General features: G+C 42.7%; 1 protein-coding gene across 3 annotated transcripts in view; it reads left to right on the forward strand.

The window, feature by feature from the left end:
• Positions 1–13863, forward strand: part of LOC111950300 (cytoplasmic polyadenylation element-binding protein 4) — a 37863-nt gene extending 24000 nt beyond the window's left edge. Inside the window, exons 4-11 of one of the 3 annotated variants that reach the window (XM_023967767.2) lie at positions 2822–2872; positions 4124–4147; positions 5029–5199; positions 6687–6776; positions 7038–7156; positions 8601–8715; positions 9072–9253; positions 9858–13863. In XM_023967767.2, coding sequence (XP_023823535.1) covers positions 2822–2872; positions 4124–4147; positions 5029–5199; positions 6687–6776; positions 7038–7156; positions 8601–8715; positions 9072–9253; positions 9858–10085 — 980 coding nt within the window. In that variant the 3' untranslated portion in view covers positions 10086–13863. The remainder of the gene's footprint in view (positions 1–2821; positions 2873–4123; positions 4148–5028; positions 5200–6686; positions 6777–7037; positions 7157–8600; positions 8716–9071; positions 9254–9857) is intronic. The other 2 variants (XM_023967768.3, XM_023967769.3) reach the window with 2 other exon arrangements.
• The last annotated feature ends 1630 nt before the right edge of the window (positions 13864–15493 follow it).

Below are 15493 nucleotides of genomic sequence, written 5' to 3' on the forward strand. Positions count from 1 at the left end.
ATTTTTTTACGATATCAATGCCAAACTTAACATGGTTCGTCATGGTAATGTCTTTGACCTTAAAGTTTCAAGTTGGTAGGCCATTGTTTAGTGGATTTGCAAAGGTTTTAAATGGACACGGAAAATCTGATTTCTGATTTATCAATAACTCAAACTAAGTTAGGAGACGTACCCTGGGTCTACATACTGGTTTTATTTGGACTTATAGCATATTGGTTTTATTTGGACTCCTAGCATACTGGTTTTATTTGGACTCCTAGCATACTGGTTTTATTTGGACTCCTAGCATACTGGTTGTATTTGGACTCCTAGCATACTGGTTTTATTTGGACTCCTAGCATACTGGTTTTATTTGGACTTATTGTTCATAAGAAGTATTTCAAAGGTTTTCAAAAATGTCAAAGATGGAGCTAAATCTACCTTATGGTGGTGGTGTGGGAGGTGTTACTTGTCCCTTTTTTAGAGTTTTCATAGCTGCAGTTGTGAAGTGTTTGTTGATTGGATAGTATTATGGGGAAAATACTATCCAATCGAGGGCTCGCAGCAGTCTATCTGTTGTCCATCTGGTTTGTGATGCAAACGTCCCAAACCAGAAAGTTCCTGTTGTCAGTCAGGATGACCTATTGTACTACTACTCCAAGTGGTGTTTGTCTGGGGAATAATTAATTAGAGGGAGTAGCCTGGGTGGCGTTTCTGTTTAACCTCTCTTGGGTACGTGAGACGTTAGCGTCCCACCTCTTCAACAGCCAGTGAAACTGCTGGGCGCCAAATTCAAATACAGAATTACTCATTATAAAAATTCAGAAAACAAAACATATTTTACATAGGTTTAAAGATTAACTTCTTGTGAATCCAACCACGGTGTCAGATAAAAAAAAAAAAAAATGCTTTATGGCGAAAGCATACCTTACAATTATTTGAGAACATAGCCCAGTAGACAAATCATTACAAACAGTAACCAGCCAAGTAGAAGTTACACAAGTCAGAAATAGAGATAAAATGAATCCCTTACCTTTGATGATCTTCATATGGTTGCACTCAGCAGACATTCATTTACTCAATAAATGTTCCTTTTGTTCGATAAAGTCTCTTTATATCCAAAAACCTCCGTTTTGTTCGCGTTTCTTCAGTAATCCGCAGGCTCAAACGCAGTCAAAACAGGCAGACAAAAAATCCAAATTGTATCCGTATAGTTCATAGAAACATGTCAAACGATGTTTATATTCAATCCTCAGGTTGTTTTTAGCCTAAATAATCGATAATATTTCAACCGGACAATAACGTTGTCAATATAAAAGGTAAACAAGAAAGGCACTCTCTCAGTTGTGCGCATGAAAAAGCTCTGTGACACTTTAGGGTCCACTCATTCAGACTGCTCTTAGTACTCATTTTTCAGAATACAAGCCTGAAACAATTTCTAAAGACTGTTGACATCTAGTGGAAGGCATAGGAACTGCAATTTGAGTCCTAAGTCAATGGATACTGTAATGGCATTGAATAGAAAAATTTAAAAAACGACTTCCCGAATTGATTTTTCTCAGGTTTTCGCCTGACAAATCAGTTCTGTGATACTCACAGACACTATTTTAACAGTTTTGGAAACTTTAGAGTGTTTTCTATCCATATCTACCAGTTATATGCATATCATATCTTCTGCGCCCGAGAAGCAGGCAGTTTAATTTGGGCAAGCTTTTCATCCAAAATTCCGAATGTTGCCCCCTACCCTAGAGAAGTTAACTGCCCTCATAGCTTGTGTATGCATTTATTTGTTTTACACCTCTCTATTCAGCTGTTAAACCACAGTGAAACACAACTTTGGCGAACATCTGAGAGGCGAAGAGCCTGAAGTGATGAGTTGTTGTTCTCAATCTAGTTTGAGCTGATTTAGTGCCTTGACGCTCCCAGTGCTACGTGCCAGCTACAGAGGGTTAGAGATGCAGAGGAAAACATCATTATGATGCATCATTCCATCTCGCCACTGTCTCCAGGGCAACGTGTTTCTACACTACAAAGATCCACACAGATGAAGGGTTTACTGCTCCCACTTTGTGCTGTCCCTACTGGGGTGAGCTCCAAGGGTACCAAGCAGCACCCCGACCCCTAATTGAAAAGAATGACCCGACCCTCAAACATGAAACACGCTGCTCTGCAGAACAGATGAAAAGGAAGGAGGGGGAAATCGACTGTAGAAGTGGCTTTGAATCGATTCCAGCATTGTCCTCTGTTGACTGAAAAGAGTACTCTGTTCCCTGAAAAGTTGTCTCTGTGTCACCACTGACTACTGAGCCGGTCCACCACCCTGCCCGCTCGCTCTCTCTCTCATTCTCTCTGATTTAATACGTGGATGCGGGGGAGGGGCTTGGAGAATTTGTGTGACGGAACACACCAATCACTGAACACTACCAACCCTCTCCCCCCAAAATGTTCCACATTTTTGTTTCAACCCTAAACTGGTTCACCTGATTCAATTAGTCAAAGGCTTGATGATTAGTTGACTAATTGAATCGGGAGTGCCAGTTTATTTTTWAAATAAAAATGTGAAACGTCTGAAGGGGGCCCGATGAAAGGTCTGGGAAACCCTACACTAGTCCACTACAGTCACAATGGGTTTACTATTAGTGTTCCTCTCATCCCCTCCACCAAGGCACCCCAGCATGGCACAGTTCAACTCTCAAGTACATTTGGCAGGAGGTCGGGAGGAACCGGGAATGTGCCAGCGAGCAGGCGGCTGAGAGATAGATGATGTGGGCTAATGTAACCAGAGCTCGTTTTGTGTGTTTGGTTGTGACAATCTCTTAACGATGTACACTCCACTCTCTAGGTCGCCTAGGATTCACCCATCCAGGGGGAGATAGTCCTCTGCCCATAAATGGTACGTAAAAAAGGGTTTGTTAACATTAGTGCTCTTTATGCCCAACCCATGCTAYTGGATGGAAGGTGAAACAAGCCATTTGGTAACATAGTCAACAAGATTAGCAGCATCATGTTTGTACTTTGCATGCTCTTGAGGCACCAGTGTGGATTTCCTTCTCTGTGTTCCACTCTTCTTATTCCATTAGTTCTTTTAATGGTTGATGTGGATTTATTAAATAAGGATTTAGTAATATAGATTCATTATTTCATTTTAAATTGCATAGCTAAACACGTTTTAATGTCGTGTAATCCCTCACCTAAGGCAGTGTATCTATCCCATTTGCATTCAGTCGTCAGATCTCTTTTGCCTGTGCAATGAAGGAACTAAGCTCCGAGTATTTGTGTTCTTTAATTTTTTTTAGAATAAAACCTATTGCCTAGAGATGTTAGTCTAACCATTTCTCAGTACGTTGTGTTGCGTATTTCCTTCAACATTATGTGACATTTCCTGTTATAGTTCGTTATATTGAATCAGTGCATGATTCACTTCTTTCCTGTATGCGGACACGAATACCGTAGGCTAGTTGTAGCTACAAAGGTAGACTAAATCTAATCTCTTTAGCTACAGCTTCCTCAACTGCAGTTCGATATACATAAGCCGAAATGCAACTGAAAGCTCAGTGATCCACCATGGACTCTCTCCTTGAGCCTCAGTGTTATATTGGTCCAACAGGACAGATGGTGGTTCTGCATGAATGCCGTTCAGAGGGTACTACCAGTCTCAGAGAGGCAGTCACACCAGCTGATAGTTACTCTGTAGAACACACACCAGAGAGTGTGTCTAACCACCCTCCACTGACTTCCTAAAGACCTTCTCTGTATCTGGCCTAGGAAAGGAGAGTGTGTCTGAGATCCTCGTATGCCCGGAGACGTGTATAAACGTGACTGCACAGGAAACCAAGTTTTAATGTCACATGCGCAAGTACAGTGAAATGCCTTTTCTTGACAGCTCACCAATAAAGTAATTAATAACAATGTAGCACAACAAGGTAGAAGAAAAACCCACAATATAAAACTAAGAAATCAGGGGTGAATGTTCAATACAAGCTCATCTGTCTGCCACGTAACCTGGAGCACTGAGGAGGCAACATAGTACCAATCACATGGAGGATGTGACTGAGAAGGAGAGGGCATGTGTTGTGAATGAAAGAATGGATAATATCTGTCATTCCTGGTCACTGTTGGTGTTATTTTGTTATTTTACATGCAGCAAGGAATTATGGGAGGAGACGAGGTAAATTTAWTTTAATTTGATTTTTTCCCCTCAAACTGGCATAGAAAGACCCGGTCTTTTGCGTCCATGTCCAGTATTTCTGAAGGGGGACAGTATGTGTTTGCATGTAGATGTTGTGGTTTGTTGTTGGTCTATGTGTTTGATCTGGCATGTTATTTGGCTGTTTTCAGCTCTAAGAGCTTTTGTCTGTGGTGTTGTGGTCGTCAGCATTGCATATTTTTTTGTACAGTACGACACACACACACACACAGTGTACAGACTCAGGGCTAACTCGCTTACATAATTGGTCATAAAGCTGCTCGTCTCTGTTTTCTGTCGCTTGGTTAGGAATAAGGCTGGGGTGGATTAACCTCCAGGACATAGGGCGGGAACAATATTTAGCCTATGCTGCTGCCATAGGCTTAGCTGCAGGTGTGTGTGCGCGAACACCCAGCTGAGCGAGTAGCCAAATGAGCTGATATGGGGATGGCTGGTGTGGAGGAGGGAGAGAGAGGTATCCCTGGCTCAGTCCCTCTCAAACACCACAGCAGGGCTACTTGTAAAGGGCCTTAATGTAGCACTGGCACTCAATGAATCAGGTGAATTACTGGAAAATAGACACATTGTTATAGCTAGTATTGCTTGACAATACGATACCTAACCATGTAATAACATTCATGTTTATAAACCTAAGTAATAAATTAAAAAGTATCCATTGTGTTACATCTTTATGCAATCTGTCATTGACTGACTGTGTTGTCTCCTCTCTCCTCGTCCCCTCTTCCCTCTCTCTCTCTCTCTCTCCTCGTCCTCTCTTCTTCTTCCCTCCTCTCTCTCCCTTCTCGTCCCCTCTTCCTCTTCTCTCTTCTCGTTCCCTCCTCTTCCCTCCTCTCTCTCCTCAGGTCACTCTTCCCTGTTCCCCATGGAGGATGGTTTCCCTGACGATGAGCGTGGTGAGCAGAGCCTGCCTGGCCTTGGCTCGCCCCACTGCTTCCCCCACCAGAATGGGGAGCGTGTTGAGCGTTACTCCCGCAAGGTCTTTGTCGGTGGCCTCCCGCCAGATATTGATGAAGGTAACCTTTACAACACTGCAGACCACGTTCACATAGGCAGAGGTGCTGTGACCACGCTATGATGATGCTTTGACTGGGCTGAACACCTGGTTGATCGGGTGGAGGTGGATACAATGTGGATATCTTCATGGCCAGTAGTCACAGGGTTACATGACTGATGTTGAAGACCAGTCCCTCTGTGACCAATTTCGGCTGTAGACTTTCACCAAGCAGCACTGCTCTACCATAGCAAGTCTTGTGTTATTTAGTTTCTGCCCGCTTCCTGTTGCTTCCTGAGGGCTTTGGCTCGCGAATAGGCATAGTTCTAGTACATTCTCTGTTATAAGTAGTGTAGGACATCTCTCAGGTGTGATCAGTGTTGCTGGCAGAAGACTAGAGAACAGCTGAGGCTACCATCTGCTCTGCTTTAATCTCCCTGTTTAATGTTACTCCCTCTGGTAGAGCCCACTAATGTTACCAGGGGCTCCCTCTGGTAGAGCCCACTAATGTTACCAGGGACTCCCTCTTGATAAAGCCCACTAATTTACCAGGGGCTCCCTCTGGTAGAGCCCACTAATGTTACCAGGGGCTCCCTCTGGTAGAGCCCACTAATTTACCAGGGCTCCCTCTGAGAGCCCACTAATGTTACCAGGGCTCCCTCTGGTAGAGCCCACTAATGTTACCAGGGGCTCCCTCTGGTAGAGCCCACTAATGTTACCAGGGCTCCCTCTGGTAGAGCCCACTAATGTTACCAGGGCTCCCTCTGGTAGAGCCCACTAATGTTACCAGGGGACTCCCTCTGGTAGAGCCCACTAATGTTACCAGGGCTCCCTCTGGTAGAGCCCACTAATGTACCAGGGACTCCCTCTGGTAGAGCCCACTAATGTTACCAGGGACTCCCTCTGTAGAGGCCCACTAATGTTACCAGGGGCTCCCTCTGGTAGAGCCCACTAATGTTACCAGGGGCTCCCTCTGGTAGAGCCCACTAATGTTACCAGGGACTCCCTCTGGTAGAGCCCACTAATGTACCAGGGACTCCCTCTGGTAGAGCCCACTAATGTTACCAGGGACTCCCTCTGGTAGAGCCACTAATTTTACCAGGGCTCCCTCTGGTAGAGCCCACTAATGTTACCAGGGGCTCCCTCTGGTAGAGCCCACTAATGTTACCAGGGACTCCCTCTGGTAGAGCCCACTAATGTTACCAGGGGCTCCCTCTGGTAGAGCCCACTAGTTACCAGGGCTCCCTGGTAGAGCCCACTAATGTTACCAGGGGCTCCCTCTGGTAGAGCCCACTAATGTTACCAGGGCTCCCTCTGTAGAGCCCACTAATTGTACCAGGGGCTCCCTCTGGTAGAGCCCACTAATGTTACCAGGGACTCCCTCTGGTAGAGCCCACTAATGTTACCAGGGACTCCCTCTGGTAGAGCCCACTTAGAACAGTCATCTGATGACACACACCTTATCTCAGTGCAATGTGTAATGTTTTTTGTTTGCTTTTTCACTTTTAAATGAAATAACTGCAAGTTTCCGTCGCTTTGGACACCTCTTTGTGGACTGGCCTCACAAGGCAGAGAGCAAATCTTACTTTCCCCCGAAAGGTGAGTCACGTGACAAGTCTGCCCTTTATTGTCAGCCACATGCAGCATTGTCATCAAAATGTGTTATCAGAGTTTATATTGATGTCTTTAATAGTTTGATTTGTTAAAAATAAAGTCGTGAGCAGAGCGGTCATAACATTGCAGTCATTTCCAGCCACAGACAGCGAATGAAACGGTCGAGATCAGAGTTAAGTCCTCTAGTGGTCTCTGTGACATGGTTCTTGTGCAGGCGGTTTAAGTGGTGTCTGTTTTGTCCTGTAGGTTATGCCTTCCTGCTGTTCCAGGAGGAGAGCTCTGTGCAGGCCCTGATTGAAGCCTGTATTGAAGAGGACGGCAAGCTCTACCTGTGTGTGTCCAGCCCCACCATCAAAGACAAGCCGGTGAGTGGATACAAGCCGGTGAATACACCCCCCCCCCCCACCATCTGCTCCCTCTTTTAACTCTATTATGAAAGAGCTCAAGATGCGTTTTGTGGCATGTAGGTGACATGACCGACATGGGAGACATGACAGACATGACGACATGAGACATGCCACATAGAGGACATGGCCAACATCGAGACGTGACATGGCCAACATCGAGACTGACATGGCCAACATCGAGACGTGACATGGCCAACATCGAGACGTGACATGGCCAACATCGAGACGTGACATGCCAACATCGAGACGTGACATGGCCAACATCGAGACGTGACATGGCCAACATCGAGACGTGACATGGCCAACATCGAGACGTACATGGCCAACATCGAGACGTGACATGGCCAACATCGAGACGTGACATGGCCAACATCGAGACGTGACATGGCCAACATCGAGACGTGACATGGCCAACATCGAACGTGACATGACAGACATGGCCAACACGAGACGTGACATGACAGACATGGCCAACATCGAGACGTGACATGACAGACATGGCCAACATCGAGACGTGACATGACAGACATGGCCAACATCGAGACGTACATGACAGACATGGCCAACATCGAGACGTGACATGACAGACATGGCCAACATCGAGACGTGACATGGCCAACATCGAACGTGACAATGGCCAACATCGAGACGACATTGCCAACATCGACGTGACATGACAGACATGGCCAACATCAGACATAACATGAAAGACATGCCAACATCGAGACATAACATGAAAGACATGGCCAACATCGAGACATAACATGACAGACATGGCCAACATCGAGACATAACATGACAGACATGGAGACATGACATGACAGACATGGAGACATGACATGACAACATGGAAACAGACATGGCAGACATGGAGACATGACATGGCAGACATGGAGACATGACATGCGCAGACATGGAGACATGACATCGGCAGACATGGAGACATGACATGGCAAGACATGGAGACATGACATGGCCGACATGGAGACATGACATGGCCGACATGGAGGACATGACATGGCCGACATGGAGACATTGACATGGCCGACATTGAGACATGACATGCCGACATGAAACATGAACATGGCCGACAATGGAGACATGAATGGCGACATGGAGACGATGACATGGCCGACATGTGACGACATGTGACACATGGCCGACATGGAGACATGATGACATTGGCGACATGGAACATGATACATGGCCGACATGGAGACATGATGACATGGCCGACATGGAGACATGATGACATGGCCGACATGGAGACATGATGACATGGCCGACATGGAGACATGATGACATGGCCGACATGACAGACATGACGACATGACAGACACATGACACAAGACGTGGCCGACGTCGAGACAAGACATGTAACATGTCTCTCTGTGTGTGACAGGTCCAGATCCGTCCCTGGAACCTGAACGACAGTGACTTTGTGATGGACGGCTCCCAGCCTCTGGACCCCAGGAAGACCATCTTTGTGGGTGGGGTGCCACGCCCTCTCCGTGCAGGTAACCTTTAGACCCTAGTCAGCTAAAGCACCGTTTCCATTGGCACTTTAGTCCTATTTTGCATCCCAAATGGCATTCTATTCCCTATATTGGGCACTACTTTTGACCAGGGCCCATAGGACATTTGGGACACAGACATGTATCCACTACGGCGTATTAAAAGCTGTTAGATTAGTGCTGCATTTCATCACATCAGCATGCACAGTATGTAATGGAGGAGAAGGGAATTGGTAGCAACTAATAATGAAAATGGAAGCTATTTGGAACATTACGACCAAGCTCAGAGTGTTACATGAAGTGTACGAGGCTGCACCCTGGCATTGTGCCACCTGCAACCTGTTTCCCTCTGTCCACAGTGGAGCTGGCTATGATCATGGACAGGCTGTATGGAGGCGTGTGCTATGCAGGCATCGACACAGACCCGGAGCTCAAGTACCCCAAGGGAGCAGGGCGGGTCGCCTTCTCTAATCAGCAGAGCTACATTGCTGCTATCAGCGCTCGTTTTGTCCAACTGCAGCATGGAGAAATCGATAAACGGGTTAGTGAAGGCCCTCCCTTTCTCAGGCTAATACAGCATTACACAAATACGCAGAAATGTTGTACCAAACACATAAAAGGCTCCTATCTCTTGTCTTGTACATTTTTAAAAGGACAATTTGTTATTTATTGTAATGGTTTTATAGATGAAAGTAAAACATTTTGGAGCAGACATTTAGCAGACATTTAACTAGCTGCCACCTGCAGAAGAATTATGCTAATTCACTCACCCGAAATCAGTCAAACTGGAATAATTGATAATGAACGTACCAACCAATCACGTCTCTACTTTGATTCTGACTTTAGAATGTTTATTGATGACCATTGTCCTAATTGGAATGTAATTGTCAATGCAATTATGTGTTGTGTTAAATCTTTAGATACAGTGCGTTAATGTAAGATGTATTCATCCGAGCTCTATTCTTTACTGCATGTCTGACGGATGGTTTTCTTTCTACCTGTCTCTCTCTGGTCCTCCCCCTGTCTCTCTCTGGTCCTCCCCCTGTCTCTCTCTGGTCCTCCCCCTGTCTCTCGCTGGTCCTCCCCCTGGTCCTCCCCCTGGTTCTCCCCCTGGTCCTCTCTCTGTCTGCCCTCTTCCCCCCCAGGTGGAAGTGAAGCCATACGTCTTGGACGACCAGTTGTGTGATGAGTGTCAGGGAACTCGGTGCGGGGGCAAGTTTGCCCCTTTCTTCTGCGCCAACGTCACCTGTCTCCAGTATTACTGTGAATACTGCTGGGCGGCCATCCACTCACGCGCTGGTCGGGAGTTCCACAAGCCACTGGTCAAGGAGGGAGGGGACCGGCCTAGGCACATCTCCTTCCGCTGGAACTGAGAGAGAGGCAGAGGGGGGAGTAGGAGTCGCAAAATCATTGTACAAATAAATGCACTTTTCTGTTGCTGGTTCCTTTTTAACTCTAATTTGGGAGAAAAAAAAGTTTAATTTTAAATTAATATTTCTTTTAAAGATGAGGAAATATGTTAAGAAAGGAAAAGAAAATGTGTATCCCATGTGAAATCCCATTCTCTTGACTTTCTCCAGTTGCTTTTATTTTATTAGAATAGAATTTGAAAAGATTAGGCTTTCAATTGTCACCTTACTATCCAATTGGTGTGTCATTGACCATCAACTTCAAAGCAGTATGTTCAGTTCAAATGTTCATCCAATAGGCTCCAGAGCAGAAGTTCATCCAATAGGCTCCAGAGCAGATGTTAATAGCGAAGGTGTTGCTAAAGAAGAGTGCACTTATTTCTTTATTTTAGAGTGCATAATATAAAGTCTCAGTAGTTAACCAAAGCTTAATCTCAATTGGTTTGAAAAAGAAACAAGTACAGAAACGTGGATTATTTCCCAGATCAGATGTTTGAATATTTTTTTTTTTTTTTTTTAGAGACCATGCTAATATTTGATGTTACTTGACAAGATCCATTTCACAACAGGCGTTCTGGTTTGATCTCCATTTTGACATGCAAAAACTAATACCTCAAGCTTAGCTGCTAATGTGACGAATAAGTTAAAGAAAGTAAGCTGGTATCCCTCTTCCCTTAGGACCACAATCAAAGGGAAACGGCGTCAGCAAAAAGACACATTTTTATAGACGCTGCTTTGTCACTTCTTTATTTTTGTAATCCGACCCAAGGTTGTACTAGGAATGAACAGAGCATTTTATTGGGGAATGTATGGCGTTGGAGGTCCCTGAGACCCTCAGCGCTGGCCCGTATAGAGATAAGTGACCCCCCCTCTGTGTCTGAGGCCATGCTAGCTAGGAGAGGAGAGGCTAGTGCCTAGTTCTCATCAGGGCTGTACGTGAGCAGAAAGCCCTGTTTTTCGTGTATTATTATTGCGTTGGTGCAAATCTCCCAATCCTTTATTCACAACCGTATTCTGTTTTTAACCCCCCTCAAAAAGAGAAATGAATTACAAAAGTCAGGCTTGTCATCAACACATTTCCATCTAGAGGAGGATGCTGTTACTAGACCTGCAGACCTCTCTTCCTGTGCCAGCCCAGCTAACTCAGCCAGTGTTCTAAGCATAAATGAAGATAGTCCATGCGATGTGCTCTACTACATGCGTCCCACAATGCAGTTCACTCACTCAAACAAGACTGCAATAAAGAGGTTATACCTAGATGCTTTAGGGAACCAAAGTCGGCTGTGCAGTAGTGAGTAATACAGTATTTCATTTCAGTTTTTCTGAGTTAATTATTATTTTCCTATTTTTCATACGAAGACCAGATGGACTACATCAAACCAAAGATTGGCCTTGAATAGATAACAGTGCAGTCAAAATCCAGGAAAACACTAGTGAAAACAACTGGACTTATTCAGTTTACAGACACCCAGGATTTTTCACCAGTCAATCCCTTCATTTCCAAAGGTCAAAATGGAGACGTTTGTTGCTAGGCAGTTGTGTAACGTGAATAGGTCTGCAACAGGTTTGGGGAAATGAACACAAAAAGCTAAACAAAGGCTCACATTTGGTTTGGTTATTATAGTCATACAGTATCTGAATCCTACTAGCGTTTTAATATGTCAGGGAGGGAGTGCTGAAATAGAATTTAACACACTAGTGAAAACCGTATCCTTGTGTTGGCTTGATGGTGTTCTACTGCACCAGTTCTGCACCATGACTTTAGCTTGCTGGTGTGGTGGATAAACATTTTAGGAGTTAAACACTTTTTGAAGAATTTGCTGTTAATGAGAGAAAAAAAGATTATTTTATACATGGCCTGCTGATTTTTGGTACAGTGTTTTCTAGCTAAATTATTTTGTCATGCACATATAAACATTTTATGCACTACTTTTCTAAATATTTTTCGTTTCTTCCCAACAGTCATTTTAGGCACATTTTTCACAAATGGGGAAAACTCCTTTTTGCAATACCTCAATTTTTCACATTGTGAAAGGTAGCTTTTGTACTTTTGTTACTGAGAGATCTGCATATATGGACACTTTTCATTTAACGAAAAAAAAATGTAGTGATTTCGATATATATTATTTTCAGTTATGCTTTTTTCTACATTTCAGTGCTGAGGAATCTTCACAACCAAGTAGCGTACGTGCATTGACGCGACTTCCGAAACGGCAGAGGAACGATCAGTGTACTGCTTAAAGGTCTTAGATCTTATACACYAGATGTTTCACAAAAATCAGATCTTAACAGCATGGCGAGGACAAAGTTGTCATTTAAAATTTTAATGTTATTGTTAAAAAAAAAAAAATGGCTATCCTAGTTGGGGAAAATGGTAACTTCTCTTTTTGGTTTCCTCACCATAGCTGGAATATAACTATTATAAGGATAATGCAAATTATGGTTCATGCTTCGGCTGAATCTCGTATCACAAGAATGGATGTTTGGTGTTTAGATATTTTAACATTTGAAAATATATATTCTTGAACTTGCCAATTAGCTCCTATTGTAATCCTTAGCATGCATGACGAAAAAAAGATAAGTACATGAATTAGCTATTGAATTTGATTGTTGTGGTTGTGCACCAGATGTTTCTCAACTTTAATTTGTTAAGGACACCCCACACCTCACTTCCCTCCCATGTGTTAATATCTTTGCCTTCTCCATACTCAGACCTCTGCAGGATGCAAAGAAAAAAAGATGAGAAAATAAGAAAAAAAACTAACTCTAAAATCTATTTTAGCAGTGGAGGACTTGAGCATCTTATAGGACACTGTTGAAAAGACTTGTTAACTCATCTCCACTGTCTGTTGAGGTAATTCAACCTAGTTGGAGGAAGGGGAACATTAAGACTTGAATGTGGTAAATGTTGCAAGTTAACTTCGAGTTGTTATGTGCAATACATTTTATTTTATTTTTTACTTTTTTCCAGATAAAGACTCTTTGCAATGTAATTCTTTAATGCCATTTTTAATTGCAGACATTTAAAGAAGACGTTAATATGTTTCAGTCATTTTCTACTGTTATTGTAATCCTTTTCATGCTGGTGTTTGTAAAAAAGAAAAAGAAATCAAACTATTTGTACTAATATAAATAATTGAAGTTATTTTTAAAACATTAAAAGGTTTTGTGCTCATTTGTTTATTTCAAGCTACTGTGATTGCATTGTAATTATTAGGTCAATAATGTATTTAGCTGTTTATTGGTATATTTTTAATTGGAATGTATAATTTTTATAATTTTGATCAGATTTGTTATATTTTTGAGGTGAAGCTTTTAAAGTGTCTAGTTTTTACTAATTGCTATATTGTGCTCCACAATATATGATTAACATTTTCTGAAGGAAAATAAATATTTAAATATTTGTCTGTTAATGATGTTACTTAATGGCAAAATTTCAATAGTTTTTAACTGTGTATGGGAAGGTTGTTGTATTTATTAATAGCATTTTTTACTTAAGATATCACCTTAATTTCTATTGTCATTTCACTTTATAAGTTCCTATTTTTGTATTTTCCTTTCTAATTAAGTTATGTAATACAAAATGTCCATATTTCTAGGAGTTGGTCTGTAGCAGTGCTAGTGAAACGAAAAATAAAATTCTGTTATTTAATTGTTTGCAGCCAACTATTTATAACAGTGCATCATTTTGAAATATTTGTAATGTGAAATGTTGAATGAATAAAACTTAACTGTGATAAGGCTCATTGTGTGTTTATTTCGGTGTGGATTGTAACAGTCCGTTTTCTGTAGCGGTTTATCGGTTGCTGCTTTCATAAAGCTAGGCAGCAGCCATTGTTGGGCCCTGGCTGATAAAACCTCCAAATTAATTCAGATTTCTTTACTACACACAAGCAAATAAGGTCACAATGAGTTATGTACGTTAGGCTGTGTGTGTGAGAGAGYGAGGTAAAATGGCGACCACAAGCAGCTTTTGATAATGTCGGTATCAAAGTAACCATTAATATTTTATGAGCATTTATTTTGCAACCATTGATTATTTCCTTGTCCAGGCTACGAAGTCAGTGTGTTTGTATGCCAGCTGTTACTCTGATCTTTTCAAAGACTTAGAATGTCACTATACTGCTACAGTCATCCTTGCTTATCCTTGGTCATCCTATACAAGCCAGTCAATGTAAAATAGATGCATCATGCATGCTAGGGTATTGATAATACTGCAGAAATTCCATTGGATAATGAGGTGTGTCTACAAACACAGGAAGTAATCATCTTCCTCAGACTCAGCAGCTCCACCTGCCTGCTGACTGGTACATTACCAATATAAAGTATGAAACCATTGGTTGCACTACTTAGAATCCACTTTTCTGCGGTTTTCTAATAATCTGTCCAACCTGAAAAGAAAACCATTAGCTCACTACCTTTGGGACCTTGCGTGCCTTAGGTAGCAGCACTCACATTGCATGAGTAGGCTAAAGTGTAAACCCATACCATTTTCCTTCAGTGTAGGCAAAACCATCTCATATCCTAGTAGAGGAGAGTGTATGCTCGCTTCGAGGCAAGCAACACTGAAGCATGCACGGGAGCAGCAGCTGTTCTGGATGACTGTGTGATAACGCTCTAGGTAGCCGATGTGAACAAATCCTTTAAACAAATAAACATTCACAAAGCCGCTGGGTCAGACGGATTACCAGGGACAAATCAAATCAAACAAATTTTATTAGTCACATACACATGGTTAGCAGATGTTAATGCGAGTGTAGCGAAATGCTTGTGCTTCTAGTTCCGACAATGCAGTAATAACCAACAGTAATCTAACCTAACAATTCCACAACTACTACCTTACACACACACACAAGTGTAAAGGGAAAAGAATATGTACATAAAGATATATGAATGAGTGGTGGTACAGAACGGCATGGCAGATGCAGTAGATGGTATAGAGTACGGTATATACATATGAGATGAGTACTGTAGGGTATGTAAACATAAAGTGGCATAGTTTAAAGTGGCTAGTGGTACATGTATTGCATAAAGATGGCAAGATGCAGTAGATGATATAGAGTACAGTATATACATATGAGATGGGTAATGTAGGGTATGTAAACATTGTATTAAGTGGCATTGCTTAAAGTGGCTAGTGGTACATTTTTACATAATTTCCATCAATTCCCATTTTTAAAGTGGCTGGAGTTGAGTCAGTATGTTGGCAGCGGCCGCTAAATGTTAGTGTGGCTGTTTAACAGTCTGATGGCCTTGAGATAGAAGCTGTTTTTCAGTCTCTCGGTCCCTGCTTTGATGCACCTGTACTGACCTCGCCTTCTGGATGATAGCGGGGTGAACAGGCATGGCTTGGGTGGTGTTTGTCCTTGATG

The sequence above is a fragment of the Salvelinus sp. IW2-2015 genome, linkage group LG23 (genome assembly GCF_002910315.2).
Source record: "Salvelinus sp. IW2-2015 linkage group LG23, ASM291031v2, whole genome shotgun sequence".
Taxonomy (NCBI): domain Eukaryota; kingdom Metazoa; phylum Chordata; class Actinopteri; order Salmoniformes; family Salmonidae; genus Salvelinus; species Salvelinus sp. IW2-2015.